The sequence below is a fragment of the Ochlerotatus camptorhynchus genome, unplaced genomic scaffold (assembly GCF_037179485.1).
Source record: "Ochlerotatus camptorhynchus isolate MF236.1 unplaced genomic scaffold, CSIRO-AGI_Acam_v1.1 ptg000316l, whole genome shotgun sequence".
NCBI lineage: Eukaryota > Metazoa > Arthropoda > Insecta > Diptera > Culicidae > Ochlerotatus > Ochlerotatus camptorhynchus.
This window is the reverse complement of record NW_027040804.1, coordinates 4,094,696-4,114,969: the sequence shown is the minus strand read 5'-3', so window position 1 is coordinate 4,114,969 and position 20,274 is coordinate 4,094,696. Positions and strand designations below refer to the sequence as shown.

The 20,274-nt window shown below is 40.4% G+C and overlaps 2 protein-coding genes across 3 annotated transcripts; both read left to right on the top strand.

Annotated features, from left to right (window-relative positions):
- The first annotated feature begins 836 nt into the window (after positions 1-836).
- LOC135707681 (uncharacterized) lies at positions 837-13,940 on the top strand. 2 transcript variants are annotated; one of them, XM_065229531.1, is made up of 6 exons: positions 837-985; positions 1,061-1,157; positions 1,250-1,456; positions 12,007-12,132; positions 12,197-12,307; positions 12,361-13,940. In XM_065229531.1, the coding sequence occupies exons 1-6, from the start codon at positions 940-942 to the stop codon at positions 12,812-12,814; spliced, it is 1,041 nt and encodes a 346-aa protein (XP_065085603.1). In that variant the 5' UTR covers positions 837-939; the 3' UTR covers positions 12,815-13,940. The 2 variants fall into 2 exon arrangements, with proteins under 2 accessions (XP_065085603.1, XP_065085602.1); XM_065229530.1 differs by having other exon boundaries at positions 1,061-1,181.
- A 3,195-nt stretch (positions 13,941-17,135) lies between these two features.
- On the top strand, positions 17,136-18,635 carry LOC135707708 (uncharacterized). The gene is made up of 6 exons (XM_065229589.1): positions 17,136-17,235; positions 17,295-17,415; positions 17,478-17,684; positions 17,758-17,883; positions 17,979-18,089; positions 18,152-18,635. The coding sequence occupies exons 1-6, from the start codon at positions 17,226-17,228 to the stop codon at positions 18,597-18,599; spliced, it is 1,023 nt and encodes a 340-aa protein (XP_065085661.1). The 5' UTR covers positions 17,136-17,225; the 3' UTR covers positions 18,600-18,635.
- The last annotated feature ends 1,639 nt before the right edge of the window (positions 18,636-20,274 follow it).

The window sequence follows — 20,274 nt, the reverse complement described above, 5'->3', positions numbered from 1 at the left end:
CATCATTTTTTAGTTCCAAACAACATCATAATTCTTTGCTGAATAAAAACGTTTTATAAAATCATTTGTTCATAATATTTAACTTTTTATGTTATTATTAGAAGCAAGAAAGGTAGATCTTTCCCCTAATCATGCATTTTTCATAATTATATGTTGAAATCATAAAAAAATACGACATGAATGTTGACGTCGTGTGAAACCGGCCTAAATATGTCCAACCAACATCAGTTACCCTAACACCAGTTCCAACCCAGTACGAAACCGAACTTTTTGTCAGTGTGAACCTCAACCTGAGCTAGGTTTTAAAAACAAACGAGCAAACTGACGTTTGTCAGAAACCAAGCAGGCCCAATCTTGATACCCGATCCAGGTTGGAACTGAATAATAAACGAACTCGCTATTAGTGTGAATAATCATTGACTGTGTCCGATCTGCGTCTCTGGTGATTGTGTATAACTTATAAAAATGTGTATTACGCTTTAAGTCAGTTTCAACGTAAACGCATCCAATAAAAAAAACAAAAACAACCGGTATTCATCATCCGTTAAGGGAAGCAAGGAAAAAATAACACCATTGTACATACTTACATTCGCAAGCTGAGCCAGGTTTCTGAACCGTGCTGTACCTTATTCCGGATAGTTTGAATTCAGAATTAAATTGCTCAATCTATTTGTGATGAATGTTAAAGAACGTCTTAAAAATATTCCTATTTTATCACCCTCAATTCAGATTGATTTTCAGTCCACTACGGTAGCAATTCACACCGCGTGAAGCTCATATGGTTTGCCCTAGTCATTCACATCGACTGCCATCAGTTGATCTTGGTTACGAGCTTGTGTAACATCTACCTTTGTCGTTCATGGCTGTTTCACATTTGAATACAGAAATATTCGAATTATTTTCTCAATTGTAAAGTGCATCCTTCAATTCTTTCTGGCCATGACTCCTACGAAGGATGAAAGAAGAGTTCTGGAATCAGTTATTGGTATTATCCAATATTGACTATGCTCAGTTCATTCGGAAATTGATTTCAAGTGAGATTATTTTTGTTCAACTACAGGCAAAGAAGTGCATTACATTGAAGCTTTGGTCAACGATGGAGCAAATATCCCGATCGACGTTGATGTTGGCAGCTACGAAATTCATCTACCGCCTTGGTATGACGAGGAAAAATTTAAGCGGTAAACAGCTTAACTGAATTAGAATTTTCCAAACACACGTTATGGCTGTTGAAATCGTTCAATTGCAGTGGTCAACAGTTTTTCCAGGAAAATCTGTCCGCGGTGGTAACGGCCGGATTTTGCGGCCTAATTTCGGTGCTCGCCATTCCTTCGATATTGGAAGTGCTGATATTCACCCAGCAATCGTCAACGACGACGACGGCCTACAAGCGTTACGTACTCACCGTGCTGCATACGTTGAATTGGTACTTTGAGGAATTGCGCCCGGGATCCAAGTGAGTGATGTGATGATGATGATGATGATGATGATGATGATGATGATGATGATGACTATACACGTTTCTGTTGTTATGCATTGTGAGTAGGTTGAGTACATACTGCGTCAGTATTCAGGTGTACTCAACTAACACAAGCGATAAGATAGAATAATGATTATCAATGCAAGGGCGGGGTATACGGAGCTCGTTCCCTGAATATAAAAAAGTGTATACTTATGAATATAAAAAGGTGTACGCATATCAATCCCATGTGGGGTTTCGTCAATTCATATTATGTGATAAAAGTGCGGACTTTGATAATGTAAAATGTGAAAGCAACATGAAGTCAGTTTGCCTCATCAAGCAAAGTAAGCGCATATCAATCCTATCTTGAAATTTATTCGTCCAGAGGTCAAGTTAGAGTTCTGCTTTTTGAATCGCTATATTTTTCGATGATAGAACAAAACATGCAAGTTTCATTGCCTCTGATTTTAACTTGCAAAAATTATCAATAAATTTACTATGATTTACAAATATTTACATTTACACTTTGTAGGTTCAACTACAAATTCTCAATGTCTTCTTTGTCCATATGGGACTGATATGCGATAATAGACAGTGTACATTAGATTGATGCATAATTTGATTTTTTTTCTCTCCACAGTGCTCAAACGATTCTAACGATTGATTAGCTACTCAAAATTTGAACTCATTTGGTTCTTAGCTGAATTGGCACAAACCATTTGAAGTTTATATCGAAATTACTATGGGAAATCAAAACTTTTCGTTCTTTATCTTCTAGCCTTTTTCCAGCTAGGGAGGGGACTGTTAAAATTTTCTCTAGCTATTCTTAATGGGAAATTTCTCAGCTACAACTTGGCACAAGATCGTTTTGCAACCAAACGTCAATTTAAATAGTTATCAATTGTCTGAGAGATTGATAACCTTATGGCATGATCAAGCAGCTGTTTTGGAGGCAACATTGTTTTTTGCAGAACGACCTGGGGGGTACGTGCTGTCAAATCAGCCTACTGATCATTCTTGTATGAAATTGGTTCCAAGCGTAAACAAACCCTGTAGGATTCTTATGGCTTGTTTACGTTTGGAACCAGTTATGCGAGGTAGGCGACGATTGTTCGTATTTGAAAGCCGCCTCCCCCCTTGAGAACGACATGGTAGCCATGATTGATGTGCTTTATTCTACGCGCCTGAAACACCAATATTGCCTGCTGCACAGTTGATTGAGCATAATCATAAGGCATAAGTGACTTGAATCATTCAGAGCAGAGCGACATAGTGAAATTTTATACAGATATGAACAAAAAATTAGGATTCCCCATAGTAATTTCCATATAAACTTCAAATGGTTTGGGCAAAGTAATTTCTCACTAAATGAGTTCATATTTTGGGAGGCTAATCAGGACCCAATTTTGAACCGTTCGTGCACTGTGGAGTGATAATTTCAATTTTGCATCAGTTTAGTGTAGTGTGGTGGTTTCGAATTAGGAGGAGGGTGGGGGGGGGGGGGAGGCAAAACATTTTTTTAATTGAGAATTAGGTTAGACGCCAATATACTGAACACTATTATACCTTAGTTACATCTATGATTATACCGTATGGATTACTAGGTCGATCACCGTTTAACACAAACTGAATTTTCAGTCATACTACGGAGTATGTCGTCGGTATTTAGTATTTGTATGAAAATACAACATGTTTTTAAATAATTTATCCTATCGTCACTTTATCTGTCATACTTACTACCTCATCGTTCAAATTCACTGCAGCGATGCGGCAGGGGAACGGCCAGTGTTGCCAGAACAAGGATTACTGACACAAACCTTTGTTGGAAATCAAATATAGCTGCTACACGTGTACCGTTTTTATAAAATAAATATGTTAAGAAATTCAACGCTCATCTGGCTGGTATCAATTTATAGAATCATAATGGAACCATCACTAAAAGCTTGTTTCGTTTTTGACAGATTGAAAATGAACAGATCTTCATTCATACACAATGATCCAAGGGGGGGAGGTGGCTGTCAAATACGAACAATCGTCGCCTACCTCGCATAACTGGTTTCAAACGTAAACAAGCCATAAGAAACCTACAGCGTTTGTTTACGTTTGGAACCCGTTTCATACAAGAATGATCAGTAGGCTGATTTGACAGTACGTCCATAGAGGTAACTCTAAGACCACTGGGTCCCGAAGAAAATCATTATTATTTTTGGCTCACTCAGTACCAGAACAACGGTCCCAAGCAGTCCCAAGCTATTTCACTCACCCCTGCATGTTCTGCATGAATCCACACACCCCTGATGTTATCTGTCAAACTTTCATAGCGAATCAAAACAAACATAGTGTAGTAATAGAATTTCAACTAGAATAGGGTACGTTAATCGTTTGCTTGGGACCAATAGGCTACTAAAGTGGTGAGCCAATTTAAAATCGTTAGTTTCGTATTGATTGTTGGTACGTCCCTCCCCAGCAATGATCAGGTCTGAAAATGCGAATTTTTATTTCCGTTGTTTCCACTACATTCGTGCTGATACATGGCAAGGGCAACGTAATGAATTGTATAATGTTTTGCACCGCCGGGGTTAACCTCAATCGGATGACAGTTGGTCGATTTTTTTTCTTGGGTATATTTTCTCGATAATATTTCTGACTGCAATGAAATGTAAACCACACTTTCGCAATGTTCACTGCGAATTTCCTCTATAATTTGTCAAATTAAAATTAGGAATTTTTACAATTATTTTTTGCGAAAAAACTTCTAACAGTACCACTAAACTATCAAAAAGGTTCAGCCGATTAACACTGAGTTCATTTGTGACATCAAGCTGCAATACCTAATAGTCACCAGCAACGACGGAAGTGAAATACTCTTACTGGTAGACCCGCTTACCATTCATTCGCTTGCATGAATGAACACACATGGCGTGAATAAGGGGCCCAATGAAAAACAGAACAAGGCATCGTTGCGAGCAATGACAATTTGAAACAGTGTTGAGAAAATATCAAAATATCAAATCTCACCAACGCCCAAGATTACGCTTGATTTTCGTGGACAAAAATCAACAAGCAAACTACTGCGGTTGATTTTGCAAGCTGTGATATCGCAGCTCGGAATATCAAGCTAACAAAACTCACCAAACTGTGGTGAGATTGAGTTTAATAAATTTTGCTCTACACCCGAATGCAACCGAAACTTCCATAACGGCTTGCAGCAGTCCCTTCGCGTCTGCCATCGGTGAAGATCAAAAAGAGATAGCAAACTATGCTTTCTCGTTCTAAAAAAATAATGTGCAATGGAATCATTTTTGTGTCGAGTCAACTCACAGTTTGATTGTTGCCCATTGTGAATAGTCTCGCAATATCAAAGGAGCTTGTAAAATCAGTATCAAGTATGATATTTTGTTCCATTATCACGCGTGATATTGCGAGCGCATGAGAGCGGAAAAATATCAATTGATTTTTGATTTTGCCAACACTGATTTGAATTGACTGAAAATTAAATATTTATTATGACTGGATGGCCGGAACAAATCACAAGCTTTTCTTTTGTTACTCGACATACATACATACATTTATTTGTACAACATCACATTTAAGATAAGACATAATCAACAATAGTACGCCACAATACTCGGTTTGCGGCTGCCGCTCTCCATCCTCGGTTATGCCCCATGCTCGCTAGATCACGCTCTACCTAGTCCGCCCATCGTGCTCTCTGCGCTCCACGCCTTCTTGTGCCAACCGGATTAGTAGCGAACACCAACTTTGCAGGGTTGTTGTCCGGCATTCTTGCAACATGCCCTGCCCACCGCATCCTTCCGGCTTTGGCCACCTTCTGGATGCTGGGTTCGCCGTAAAGTGCAGCGAGCTCGTGGTTCATTCTTCGCCGCCACTCACCGTTCTCCTGCACACCGCCGAAGATCGTTCTTAGCACACGTCGCTCGAAAACTCCGAGTGCTTGCAGGTCCTCCTCGAGCATAGTCCATGTCTCGTGTCCATAGAGGACCACCGGTCTTATTGGCGTTCTGTACATGGTACATTTGGTGCGGGGGTGAATCTTTTTTGACCGTAGTTTCTTCTGGAGCCCGTAGTAGGCACGACTTCCACTGATGATGCGCCTTCGTATTTCACGACTCACATTGTTGTCAGCCGTCATTAAGGATCCAAGGTAAACGAATTCCTCCACTACCTCGAAATTATCCCCGTCTATCGTGACATTACTTCCTAGACGAATCCTGTCATGTTCGGTTCCGCCTACTAGCATGTACTTTGTTTTTGACGCACTCACCACCAGTCCGACCTTTGCTGCTTCGTGTTTCAGGCGGGTGTATAGTTCTGCTACCGTTCCAAATGTTCTTGCGATAATGTCCATGTCGTCCGCAAAGCACACAAATTGACCGGATTTCGCGACAATCGTACCCCGGCTGTTGAGCCCGGCTCGTCGCATTACACCTTCTAGAGCAATGTTGAAGAGTAGGCATGAGAGTCCGTCACCTTGTCGCAGTCCCCGGCGAGATTCGAATGAACTGGATAGTTCACCCGAAACCTTTACGCAGTTTTGCACACCGTCCATCGTTGCTTTGATCAGTCTGATCAGCTTCCCAGGAAAGCCGTTCTTGTCCATGATTTTCCATAGCTCTGTGCGGTCGATACTGTCGTATGCCGCCTTAAAGTCGATGAACAAATGATGCGTTGGGACCTGGTATTCACGGCATTTCTGGAGGATTTGCCATACGGTGAAGATCTGGTCCGTTGTTGATCGGCCTTCAATGAAGCCGGCTTGATAACTTCCCACGAACTCGGTCATTTTAGGTGATAGACGACGGAAGATGATCTGGGAAAGCACTTTGTAGACGGCATTCAAAATGGTGATCGCTCTGAAGTTCTCACATTCCAAATGGTCGCCTTTCTTGTGAATGGGGCAGATTACCCCCTCCTTCCACTCCTCCGGTAGCTGTTCTGATTCCCAGATCCTGACTATCATCCGGTGCAGGCAGGTGGCCAACTTTTCTGGGCCCATCTTGATGAGTTCGGCTGCGATACCATCCTTACCAGCTGCTTTGTTGTTTTTGAGCTGCAGAATGGAGTCCTTAACTTCCCTCAGCGTGGGAGTTGGGTCAGTTCTGTCCTCTGCTGCACTGACGTAGTTGTTTCCTCCATTGCGCTGGTCTCCCGTGCCTACGTTCTCCTCGCCATTCAGGTGCGCATCGAAGTGCTGCTTCCACCTTTCAATCACCTCACGTCCGTCCGTCAAGAGGCTCCCGTCCTTATCCTTGCACATTTCAGCTCGCGGCACGAAGCCGTTGCGGGATGCGTTGAGCTTCTGGTAGAACTTCCGTGTTTCTTGGGAACGGCACAGCAGTTCCATTTCCTCGCACTACGCTTCTTCCAGGCGGCGTTTTTTCTCCCGAAAGATGCGGGTCTGCTGTTTCCGCTTCTGTTTATACCGTTACACGTTCTGTCGGGTTCCATGCTGCAGCATTACCGCCCGCACTGCGTTCTTCTCCTCCAAAATCGCTCTGCACTCCTCGTCGAACCATTCATTCCGTCGACTTCTTTCCACGTACCCGATGGTGCTCTCGGCTGCGTCGGTGATGACTGCTTTTACTGTACTCCAGCAGTCCTCTAGAGGGGGCACATCAAGCTCGCCCTCCTCTGGCAACGCTGCCTCGATATTCTGCGCGTATGCTAACGCGATATCCGGTTGCTTCAATCGTTCTAGGTTGTACCGTGGCGGGCGTCGGTACCGTACATTGTTGATGACGGAAAGTTTTGGGCGCAGTTTGACCATCACCAGGTAGTGGTCAGAGTCGATGTTAGCGCCACGATAGGTCCTGACGTCGATAATGTCGGAGAAGTGCCGTCCATCAATCAGAACGTGGTCGATTTGCGATTCCGTCTGCTGTGGTGATCTCCAGGTGTAACGATAGGGAAGGTGGTGTTGGAAGAAGGTGCTACGTATGGCCATGTTCTTGGAGACGGCGAAATCGATGAGTCGTAGGCCGTTCCCGTTCGTCAGCTGGTGGGCGCTGAACTTTCCAATCGTCGGTCTGAATTCCTCCTCCTAGCCTACCTGAGCGTTTAGGTCTCCTATGATGATCTTGACGTCGTGGCTTGGGCAGTGATCGTACTCGCGGTCGAGCTGCGCGTAGAATGCGTCCTTGTCATCATCAGTGCTTCCGGAGTGAGGGCTGTGCACGTTGATTATGCTAAAGTTGAAGAATCGGCCCTTGATCCTCAACCTGCACATTCTTTCGTCGATCGGCCACCAACCGATCACGCGCTTCTGCATTTCGCCCATCACGATGAAAGCTGTGCCGATGAATACCTCTGTCACTCGACGCTCGCACCAAAAAATAAACAAAAAAAAACATTTAAAATTAGTTTTACATTACATCTAAACCGTATATTTGAAAGGCTAACATTTTTTTCTTAGCCTTCGCTTTAGCCTTATAATTCTTTGAAGCCGTGATTTTTGCCACAAATGTTGACTTTATTATGTGTAACGCTCGGGTTATCAACAAGACATTTCGCGCATAAGTTTTTGTATCCTTTCAAGGAAGAACATTGGTAATAATGTAGATGATTACGATCAAAGCAATTGATTTTTAGGTATTGTTAAGTTCCGGATAAACCATCAAGCGGAATACCATATACGTAACAGTTCTTATAAAAAAACGTTCTGTTTTCGATAGTTCCTCATTATTCAAATATTACATGGCAGAACAGGAAACCCAAATTGATATGAAAATACCTACTTGGTGAATTTAAACTCAGTTTTCTCAACAATTGTGCGTGCTTCAAAAAATCCAACTAGAGGTATGGATTCAGGAAGGTCTATTCAACAAAATCCAAGCCTAATATTCAAAGGAATGAGCCAAAATCCATCTTGGCTGAACATAAAAACCAAACTAATATACGTAGTTTTGTCAATTTAAACCTGGCTTTGTGTGTGCTTAAAAAAATAACCATCACATATGAATTCAAAGGACAGTATCAAAATCCAAATTAGCAGAAAAGGAAAACCAAATTTCGAAAAAAAAAATACTTTTCGAATTACAAACCCGGTTCAACCTTCACGTATGGATTCAGCAAGGACCATTCTATCAAATACAAGCCTATTTTTCAAAGATATGAGTCGAAATGCAATTTGGCAGAACTGAAAAACCAAATTTCTATGAAAATACGTATGGATTCAGCAATTCTTTAAAATCCAAGTCTATTTTCAAAGATCGGAGCCGAAATTCAACGTGGCAGAACACTAAATCAAAGTTTTTTTTATGAAAATACGTAGGTGCTTTTATGAATTTAAACTCGGTATTCTCAAAAATTGAAGAAATTCAACTCTCACGTATGGTTTCAGCAACTTCTATTCTATAAAATACAAGTCTATTTTTCACAGATAGGAACCAAAATTCAGTTCGGCGAAACAGAAAAATCAATTTTCTATGAAAATGCCTTATTTTTTTAATATTAACCAGGTTCGTTCTTCCGGTATACAGCAAGTTCCATTCTATAAAATCCAAGCACAAATTTCAAACGATTGAACCGAAATACAACCTGGCTTCAAACAAATCTACCATCACGTATGAACTCACAAAGGCCTGTTTTTCAAAGGACGGAGCCAAAATACAACTTGGCTGATCAAGAAACCCAAATTGCTATAAAAATACGTACTTTTATGGATGTAAACCCAGTTTTCTCAACAATTGTGCTGGCTTAAAAAAATCAACCATCAGGTATGAACACACGAAGGTCCATTTCTTTAAAATATCAGCTTCAAAGGATGTGAATCTACGCGGAATCTACGTTAAAAGTTAGTTAAATCTCTTCAGGAAAGCTCAGACTAACATTAAATATAATTCAATCACTCAACAGAAAAGTTTGGACTTCCTGAGATAGGTATTGAACTTGAACCACTTTTGAAAAAGTTGGACTCCGTTTGAAAAATTTAAGCTCAAAAAAGTTGACTTCGAAAAACTTTCTACACTTTTAGGAAAGCTAGATGACCTAAGCAAGATTGAGTCCTTGTCAAATGCCAAAGCAGTTAAGAAAAATCTGGAGCTCACTTAGGAAAATGTCAAACCCGCTCTGACAAGTTTGGTTTCAGTTCGGAAAACGTTGAATCAATGCAGGAGACCTTGGATTCATCTAGGAAAGGGATTAAATCAGCTAATGTTGCATCACTTCAGAAAATGCGAAACCAATTCTTTAAAGCTTGGATTCGGGATATGTTGAATCACTTCAGGAAAACTTTGACAACTTTTTTTTTTCCTTGGTTTGTTTTCCGTCGATCTTGTTTTCCGTGCTGAGCACCAATGCTACCGACGCCAGGGAGGCAGCTCCCACACCTGGACCCTACCTATCGACCCATCAACTCATGAACCGGGGACCAACGGCTTTACTTCCCGTGATCAGAGATGTTATACCTCAGAACATCCCGGAGGTGCCGACTGGGATTGAACCCAGAGGTAATCACGCTTACCACTACACCACCGGCGCCGCTTTTGACAACTTTAAAAAGGATTGAATAACATAGCAGAAAATTTAGACTCAGTTAGGAAAATGTTGATGACTTATTCGAAAGTTTGAACTCACTTCAAAAAAGTTCAGACTCAGTTTTGAATCTACTTTGAAAAGTGAAACCTCAGTTAGGAAACTCCTGACTCGTTTCTGATTTGGTCTCACTTCTAAAATTTTTAAACCAAATTTGAAAAGATTGGATTTAGCTCGGAAATTGTTGAATCATTGTAGAAAAGAATTGAATCATTACGTAGCATTTGAGTAAACTTCTGTTCATCCAAAACAAGTTATACAAAGATTATATAAACTATAATATAACATTTGTGTTGCTTGGGCAGAGTACGGCAGTGTGAACATTGAACAGAACTTGAAATTGAGCGAAGGGTAATTAATGCGACAGTACTAATTGGCAAATCAAAGTTAGCCCCGTTGCAGAATAGAAGAACTATGAAAGTGACGATGGTTACAAAATTTTGCACAATATGAGTGCAATCTTAAAATGCATTTATTTTGCGAACAAATTATTTTAATAAAATCTGGTTGCTGCTGCGTTAGTAGACAACTTAAGGCTTATCAATAGACATACAATATAGAAAAATTAATATCTGATCAGATTTTTAGATTTCAGCTTTCAACCATCAACCTCTTCTTGTTACTTTTACATTTGCATATTATGATTCAATAATACCGTTACACTTTTTTGTATGCCAAATGAATGGAAGTAGCTTTGGAGCTATTAATTAAGAGTCTGACAATAGACTTTTAAAATACTGTGCATCGCTAAGTTAATATACAGACACACTGCGCAGCTACGTCTCTATAATTGACATAAAAGTTCATTACGATAGCATCTGAAGACTGATCAATTAAACGATATTACTCCGCGTTTTATTGTCTGTCATTGCCAAGTACTGGAACGCCATAGACATACAGCTCGCTGGTATGTAATCCAGTGCGTGTTCGGACTGTGGAACCTCATTCAAGCCTTTACATTAATATTACCCGGGTGGTTGCTTACATTCTTAAATGTTGAAGCATAACAGTGTTACGAATAAAAAAAATAGAATGAATTTTTCAAGTTTGTAGGTTGTTAGTTAGGGCTAAAGTTAGAAAAATATATCAGAGTTGGTTGGAAATGCTAACATGAAGCTTTAGTGTGATGATGATTTATTAGCTAGAGAATGATCTTTAGAAGAGGGTAGGTGGATAGTTCCGTTAGAGTACGGCAGTATGAAAATTGAATAGAAGTTGAAAATGAGCGAAGGGCCATTAATGCGACAGTTTTGAAAGATAGACGCACATTTTTGCCTAACCCGTACGATGTACGCGGGGACTTGAAGTATGTCTCCAAGTCCACAGGCAAAAATGTGCGTCCCTCTTTTTGCTCATAAACTGACTGCGGCTGTGGAATAGTTCTGAAAATCGTTAACTTCGCGTATGAAGTAACATAAAAAACACTTTGAAAGAAAAATATATGTTTGTATAGTCATATTTTATAAAAAAAATCTCAACGAATTTCAGTAAATCACCATGTGTATATGTTTCGAAAGCTCTGTCTTTTTACTCTCCAAAACCTATTAAAATAAAAAAAATCAGTTGAAAATGATAGAGTTACTCTTGATAGTATGCGGTCGCTTTCCCAAAATCGGTTTTGTAACAATAACGTTAAATTTTGGGGGTGTTAGAATAATTGCAAATGTGATTTCATGGTGTACTCGACTAGACTAATACCCCGTACAGACTATGGCTTATATCATGTAACATAGACTGTTTTGCAATGAGCACTCATACATCTAGTTTTCAGTGAAAATCCTACGTATGATTGCTCATCGCAAGACAGCCTATATTACATGATATAAGCCATAGTCTGTACGGGGTGTATAACAGCCTACAATAGGTCACCAGAAAATTTTTATTGTCGTGTAACACCGTGTAATTGACGAACCTTTTAATCCTATGATTCGTTGCCAGTTTTTGAAGAATCTGTATCTCTTTTGACAACATTGTTTTGGCCTTCATTTCAGATCATGGAAATCTCTGGAATACGTACGTCGAATTCACACCGTCAGTGGCAAACGAGCTAACGCGAAGGACTCGAGGATGCTCGTTTCCCAAAAGGACGTCGCCATTACACAGTTTGGTTTTGTGGGGTAAATTCAAACAATGTTTTTTTTAAATTATTTTTATCAAGTCTTACCAATCATCTACTCACAGATACGTTGTACTGAGCCACCGAAAACTCGGCGTTCAATACAGCCGAGAAGGCATGGAAGGATTCATTCATCTGTGGCGAACTATTGGCTTCATGCTGGGACTGGAGGACCGGTGAGTACCACCACGTTCAGTCGAATTTATGTTTCTGACCTTAACATCCTTAGATTCAACCTGTGCACCGATGAGCTCAACGCTTCCTACCAAAGAATGATGCTGGTAAACGACCACTTTATGCGTCCCGGGTTGCAGAACCCTAGCGCCGAGTTCACCCATATGACCCGAGCCATGATCGATGGGATGTGGTGCTACAGTACGTTATTGGAGTATGATGCGTTCATGTTTCTCACCAGGCGTCTGTCGAGTGTTCCCGGTCACTACTACTGGTCCGTTGAACCTCGAGATGGCACCAGGCCTGTTTATAAGGACCTAGGTTGGTTTAGCCGGGTGATGCTGTTTGTACTTATGACGATCCACGAAGTTCTACTGAATATTACCGTGCTACGATTGTACAGCAATTGGATGTTCCGATTCAATACGAACGTAGTTAATAAGTACTTCCCCGTGTTGGCAATGGTGAAGCATGGTTTAAGGAAAGCCTATGTGAAAATTGTTTATTGAAGGAAAATAAATGTAAGGTTTGAGTAAGATTTCGTGCATAAACTGCAGATCAGATTGAGTGGAATCTGTGAACAAATCGTGATCAAGAATGATCTGAAGCTGAAGCACTTTTAGCGGCCACTTTAATAGAGTCTGATGGTGGATATGCCTTATTCTTCAAGAATTACAGAAACTCCTTCCTCAGATCTGAACTTCACTGGAGGTTTGATTGATTTAGTTTTGTTTGCAGTTTCATTAATTGCACAGCTGAATTTTCGCTAATAACTTGATCAAAATTAGCACATTCCTTCCAGCCTTCTTCCCTTAACTTCAGCGCAGTGTAGAGTAGTTCAGAGGTTGTGTGTTATGCTCATACATTCTCCAAAACAAAACATAACGAAAACAGGTAAGTTTTTATCTGTTATACAACTACCTTTTGGTTCGAATTGATAATTCTGCGGAGGACACCGATGGCCGGTCAATTTTCTTTTTGTTGTCTGCTTCAACCATTCAGCGTGTTGCGATAAATAGGCGCCGAGCTTACGGTTACATTGGTCCCATTTTTAAATCAGTGTAATGCTAAATCGCAAATCGCTACTTGAAACACTTGCATAGGCTTTATCAAATTTCGCAATAGACCATTTATCACCTATTTGATCTAAGAAAATGTTTAGTATTTTTGCTTTTTGAACATCTCGTGGTTCCGAAATAGTTTCTCGAATGACGTTGAACCACAGAGAACAGACGTTCAACTGCAGTCAGAAACTTCTGTAAAGGGTAGGGGTTAAAATTGCCGTTACGGCCGCTAGAATTTTCTGATTTCCTCTATAAATTTGGCATCAATGACCAATTTGTCAATAAATACTATTGCCCAATTGGTCATTGAAGGCGAATCAATTTTCTGTTAAAAATTGCCACTGACAGCACTGCCATTTGGTGAATTTTCACTTAAATTTGTCAGATGGAAATTTTTCAAATAAACCTGCTATTCTTAGCTGCATACAGCTGTCGTGACCGGACCGAGGTTTCCAGCCTCGGACACGGCTACACGAATTAGCGATGCAGCTCCCACGGGTGCGGCTTTTTCTATTGCTGTTCCTGCCAGAGCTGGTAAATATCACGGCCATCATATGACGACGAGTAAACAGGTCCTCTCACTATCACGGTATGAAACCGACATGACACTTAATTCTGACTTATGCCCGAAAATCGTAAACGGCCGATTTAAATGTGCAGTGATCCGAACTATCAAAACTATAGGAATTTTTGATCTAGATAAAAATGATATGTCCAGAATAGATCAGATACTTATCAATTCATAACTTATGCATGTGGGTTCATGGCTTAGCTAAATATTTCCCCCGAACACGGAGCCAGATGTCAGTAGTGCGCTTTGGTCAGAAATTTTATTGTTTTGCTATGGTCAGTCATGTCGGTTTGTCGGTGATGAAACTACCTATCATTAGCTTTCTTGTCATTTTTCAATAATCAATCTGTCATGAGAATAATTCTTCTGCAGTTTTGACATCAACATTACTATATGATTTAGATAAATTTAAGCAAACAACCGTATGTAATCGGTAGAGTGAATATATTATTAAGATTTTCTCGGTACAAGTAACTTTAATAACATAAAATGAGCTAGTAATTACGATGATCACAACACTGTCACGTTCTGTCATGAAAATCAGCTTGCTGTCTAGTGTTAAGCCGAGGTAGACTACCTCTTTCGACCATTCCAACACTGTGCCGTTCAGGCAGATCTTATTATTCTCCGACGGAACAAGTCTGGGAGATTTTGAGTGTGGAAAGATGATGACCTGGGGCTTTGCCGCGTTGATACGGATCTTCCAGCTGTTGAAATATTCAGACAGGACGTCCAGGCTTCTCTGCAGTTTGGCAGTCAGAGCTCCGATGACCCTACCCTTGTAGACGATGGATGTGTCATTAGCGAACAGAGACAACGGTCCACCATCAGGGAGAGCCGGCATATCGGAGGTGAACAGGTTGAATAAAATGGGGCCAAGGATGCTTCCTTGTGGAACCCCGGCACCGATGTTGAAAGCATCCGATGTGATGCCATTCAGAAAGACGCGGAACGTCCTGTCCGATCGATAGTTATTCATTATCTTCACTAGAAAGATTGGAAGACCATACTGCTGCAATTTGAACACCAGGCCATCATGCCAGACATTGTCGAACGCTTTTTCAACGTCCAACAACGCCATGGCAGATGTTTTCGACACGGACTTGTTCCGTCTGAGAATGTTTGTTACTCGAGTCAGCTGGTGGACGGTCGAACGACCTTTCCGAAAACCAAACTGTTCCTCGAGTAACAAGTTGTTTTCTCCGGCACATGTTAGAAGCCGGTGATAGACTGCTCTTTCGAACAGTTTTGATAACCATGAGAGAAGGCTGATTGGTCGATAACTTGAAGGAGAGGACGGATCCTTCCCAGGCTCCCGGATGGGTATGACTTTAGCTGACTTTCAACACGAGTGGAAGTATCCAAGTCGGAGGCACATATTAAAAATTACAACACGAGCCAATTCGAGCAATCAGCCGGCAATTCAACAACTTCTTTTATATGTTCGACGTGTTTCGTCATCGGTTACTTGGACTTTTTCGTACCGTCGTCGCAGCCTACTACTTCCTGAAGCTATTCCTAAAAAGCTCATCTAGCTTGTCTCTACTGCTGCCGCTGCTTGGTATTAGAAAGGTAGGCAGTGAATTTAGAAGAAATAAAATGCCAGAAATGCAACGAGTGACACTAGGTCGTATGAATAAAAGCGTTTACTTTACTTTTCCCGTAAGAAAAGCACGGGAAAGTAAAGTCAACTCTTTTTGTTCATACGGCCCACTGACTACATTTAACAAATCAGGCTATCAAAATATTTGTAGTGCATTGCTGATTTGTGGAGTGATGTTAAGCTAAAATAAGGCTTGTTCAATCTTTAGATCAATTCACTTATTGAGGTTGAATTATGGGGATACAATTAGCACAGCAATCATGTACTACTAATCAACTATATAGAGGAAATGGATGTAATGTCGGCCTAAATGCCCCTAATTTGGGCCCATACATAAATTCAGGAATTAAATAAATTTTCAATAGCGACCAAAAATATCCATTAGTACCGTCCTAATGACGCGTTCATCTAGATAAAATTGATAAATAGCTGATTTTTAGCGATGGGCTCAATCTTAGATCCATAGGCCAACATTAAAATCATTTACCCTATTCAGCATGCCGTTAATCAGCTTTGTACACCTTAAAACAACCAATAATCAGCTTCTGCTCTTACTGTTCAGCTTGAATTGTTACTTGGGTATGCTTGATGCCTGTGAATCAGGGACTGCCGGTACGAATCTCGAAATGCAAAGTTAATTTGTAGACTTATAATAACAATATAAGAATGTAAATCCAATTAACCACTGAAATGACCGATGTAAAGGAGCGAACGTAAAACACCACTTCATTCGAGCACTTAAAATGACGTTTACTACCACTCGAACTTTGAAATAAAACATTATTTTGAGATTTTTTCTTCTAGAACCTCGAGAAAAGTAGCCAACATTTGTGCGTTTCATTAGTTGGTCCAGTTTTGTGAAATTGCTGGTAGAAAGTCACGCCAAAATTGTTTGACAAAGTGGTCAATTAGTCAGCACCTTGTTGCAGTCCCATAAAAAAATATAAGATATGAAGCGGTTGGAAAAGACTGTTATTTAATGCCTTAAAAAGCTTATAATTTATATACTGCTAAGCTTTTGGCAGAGTGAAATCACCAGATTTAGATGTTTAAAAGCTGAACAAATGTTAACTTGGTCTATGTACAACAATTATTCAAACTAAGGCTGAATTATAATCGATTGAACAACACTTGTTAAGCATCAAATTATTAGCTGGGTTCTGATTTTTTAATTCCAAAATTGGATATTCTGAATTTTCTTCGTGGTATAATCGGTAAGTTGACATGTAAACTCACCCTACTCAACTCCCATCATTACTTACTGATTCGAGCACTGTTATAACCCACTTCAAATGTGTGCAAATTCAAATAAAAAATAGGGTTCCTAATGAAACGTTTCAAAACTACTGATCGTAATTAAAAAAAAACGATTTATTTAGGAAATCAAATGAGTTGCAGAAATTCGAAGAAATCTTTAATCTAAAGAAACCTACCAAACAGCTTCTTTGAGTGTATATTGATAAACGAAGCGAGGGTGCCTGATAAAGGTTCATGTGTTGCTTTTGTTTTGAGTTGTCTTTCTTGGTAGATTAACCAGCACACGAATTAAGCTATGGTTGGTTCGTGTTTTGAGCTGATAGCATAATAGTAGTACACTTTTTGCGATATGCTTAGTACGAAACATCCAGGGACTGATTGCAGTCCAAAAATCAATTTGCACGTAAAACCGAAACCCATTTCAGATGGCAACAGGTGAATAGCGAAATCCTTGAACCAATCATTTAAGCACATATAATAAGGGCTTATTTTAGATCCGGATAAAGACTACATTACACTTCTACTCAGCGATGGAGTTAGTACACCGGTAGAAAAAGTTACCGATTCATGCAAGCTGCATCTACCGGATTGGTTCGATGAGGCAAAATTCAAACGGTGAGTGTTCAGCACCTGCTGTCGTATTCAAACCTCATTCATCATGTCGGAAACAATTTCAGTGCCCAACAATTCTACCGCCGGAATGTGTATGCCATAGTGATAGCCGTACTGTACGGGGCGGTTGCCGTGATGGCACTGCCGTCGGTTCTAAACGTGTTGATGTTCACCAAGCGATCGTCGAGTGTTCTCACGGCGTACCGGCGTTACATGGCTACGATTTTGTATTTTGTAGGCTGGTACACGGAGGATCTGAAACCGGGAACGAGGTTTGTGCTGAACACAGAAGAAAAAGCGTCTCGTGTTGCAATTATCAGAACTGAGTTTTGATTTATTTTCCAGAGTCTGGAAATCAATTGAAAGTGTGAGAAGAGCTCATTCGAGTACTAGTAAGCGAACGAACTTGAAGATACCTGGTATGACGATCTCTCAGCGCGATATGGTGGTGGTGCAGTACTCCTTTGTAGGGTGAGTCGACAGGTGTCGTGACGTGACTTAATCGATAGATCGATGATGGATTGCTCGGTATAAACTTTCAACCCTTGATTTGGCTATACTTTCAGCTACTGTGCACTAAGCCCACGAATGCTGGGACTCCAATACAGCACCGCAGACATGGAAGCATTCATCCATTTCTGGCGTGTCATCGGATACATGTTGGGAATAGAAGATAGGTAAATAGAAGAATCGCTTCTTTCACACAAACTGACCCATATTCACAGGTACCATCCTTCAGGTTCAACTGCTGCACTGCTGACCCCTCGTCATCTCGAATCCGGATGCAGCAAATCCAAGACCAATTGTTCTTGCCGGCACTCAGCAAGGTTGGGGAAGATTTTCACCGGATGTCCAAATACATGCTCGATGGCATGTGGTATTTCAACGTGTTCCTCAACCCAGATGCGATACTGTACATGACCTATCGGTTGAATGGAGTGCCCGGATATGGTTATCCTGACAAACTGCTGGGACGATCACAGTGCGCAGCATATGAAAAGCTTAGTTGGTACAGTCGGGCGATTCTTTGGATACTGGTAAAGACACATGATGTTAACTTGAGCATTGCTCCACTTCGGTGGTTTCATAATGCCCTGGTTTCCATTTCGGTGAATATTGGAATTCCATATTTTCCACTGCCAGCAATTGTCCGATTTGGCTACAAGAATGCAGTTGTCAGAATATAAATCAAATAAAAGGACATGTGATAGATGACCTACGAACACCCAAACGCATATTCCTACACAATTTCATTATCCTAGTTTTATTGTAATCGCTTCATTTCCATAGCAATGGGCTTTGTCATACATTTTCAATTCCATGTTCTCTAAAAGCAACCATTCCTATTAATCCTACACTGCCGCTTCGTTTTGGTGAACGTTATAAATCCCTGCGCATTAAAACCATCGTTCGATCGTGTGCTTGTAATTCGCCTAAAAACCTTTAACTTGAGCGTCAACTTGGAGCTTCAACAAATTTGGAATGTTTTCCAACGTTAGGTTTTGTTTTGTTGTTTAGATTTGACTACACCGACTACATCTTGCTATATACCGAACAAAAAACAACACATTGAATTACGCACAGTAATCCGGTACGGTTCTGTTGTTTATGTTTTAGTTTGTTTTACCCTAAATAGTAAATTGTTATACAAACATTCAGTTGATTTCCGTATTTGTATGTTAAAAGGCTTACTGTTTAATCCAAGCTCTTTGGACTGCGGGTTAGGATATTGATTCGTTTAGATGCGTCGACGAGCAGGATCCGTTGGTTGAACCGTTTCGTCTGATTTATAGGAATACGTGTATGCTGTTCTGATAGGTAAATTTGTATCAAAACACTGTTCATTCGAAGCTGAGTACGGATATAAACACTAAATAGGTCCTCTAGGGTATAACGGTTAGGGGACAGATGGGTTAGTACTGGGTGCACAGAGTTCAATAGGCAAACTCTTCTTTAGTATTACTGGTTCTGATTATGAGTCGAACAAAGCTTTGATAGGTTTCAATGAGATGGCAGAGAAGCGAAAGTATCGTAGTAGATTCGATTTGATATAGTGTCAATAGTGAATCATAGTTTAGGACCTTTAATTTTACTTTTCATAAATAATGTATGATATTCATTATCGTAAATGAACAGTCTATTGCAGAATGATGAATTTAAAATTATTTGAACGTTTCTCGTCAACCATGGATTGAAATCATCGGTAGAGGTGTTAGCCACAGTGTTCCATCTATACATTAAGCCATTTCATGACAGTGGTTTCCAAAGTTTATTCGTACAAGTATGAATACCTACTCAAGATGGTTCCTGGGGTTTGAATCAGTCAAAGTAAAAAAACGGTTATAGCAGCTTGAAAGGGCCTCCTAAGGGATCTACAGCATTTAAGGAAGGTGTTATAGTGAGTCGTCAATGGTGTTGTAAAATGTAAAATTAAGATGAGTCAAATTATCTAGCGCAATCGACCCAAACTCAGGCACTTTCTCAAGATAATGCCGCATAAACATACAACCCAACTAAACCAAATTTCGCTGCCGAACAGCTGGTATAGACAAAAATTTGGTTACACAGCTTATGTTTGCCTGTATAAGCTGTTGTTTTTTGGGAACATAACGACGGCAGACTTCCAAGTCTTGAAATCATCGTTCCAGTCTGAATCGGAACACCCAACCAGTTTTTCTATTGGATCTAGAGGCGTAGTGAGAGTTTACTACTATCCTAAATGAAAAATCAAGTTCCACGTTTTGACGGCGCCGGTTGTAATGTGGTAAGCGTGATTGCTTTCTCATCCCAGTGGTTTTGGGTTCAATCCCAGCCGAGGGTCGTTGATATATTCTGAGTAAAAAAATCTCTGATCACATCGAA

Coding starts and splice junctions, on each gene's coding strand:
- LOC135707681 (XM_065229530.1), top strand. CDS start 940: ATGACTCCTACGAAGGATGAAAGAAGAGTTCTGGAATCAGTTATTG. Junction 986..1,060: donor AGTTCTGGAATCAGTTATTG/GTATTATCCAAT, acceptor GTTCAACTACAG/GCAAAGAAGTGCATTACATT. Junction 12,133..12,196: donor ACACAGTTTGGTTTTGTGGG/GTAAATTCAAAC, acceptor ATCTACTCACAG/ATACGTTGTACTGAGCCACC.
- LOC135707708 (XM_065229589.1), top strand. Junction 17,416..17,477: donor GATGAGGCAAAATTCAAACG/GTGAGTGTTCAG, acceptor AAACAATTTCAG/TGCCCAACAATTCTACCGCC. Junction 18,090..18,151: donor ATGTTGGGAATAGAAGATAG/GTAAATAGAAGA, acceptor ACCATCCTTCAG/GTTCAACTGCTGCACTGCTG.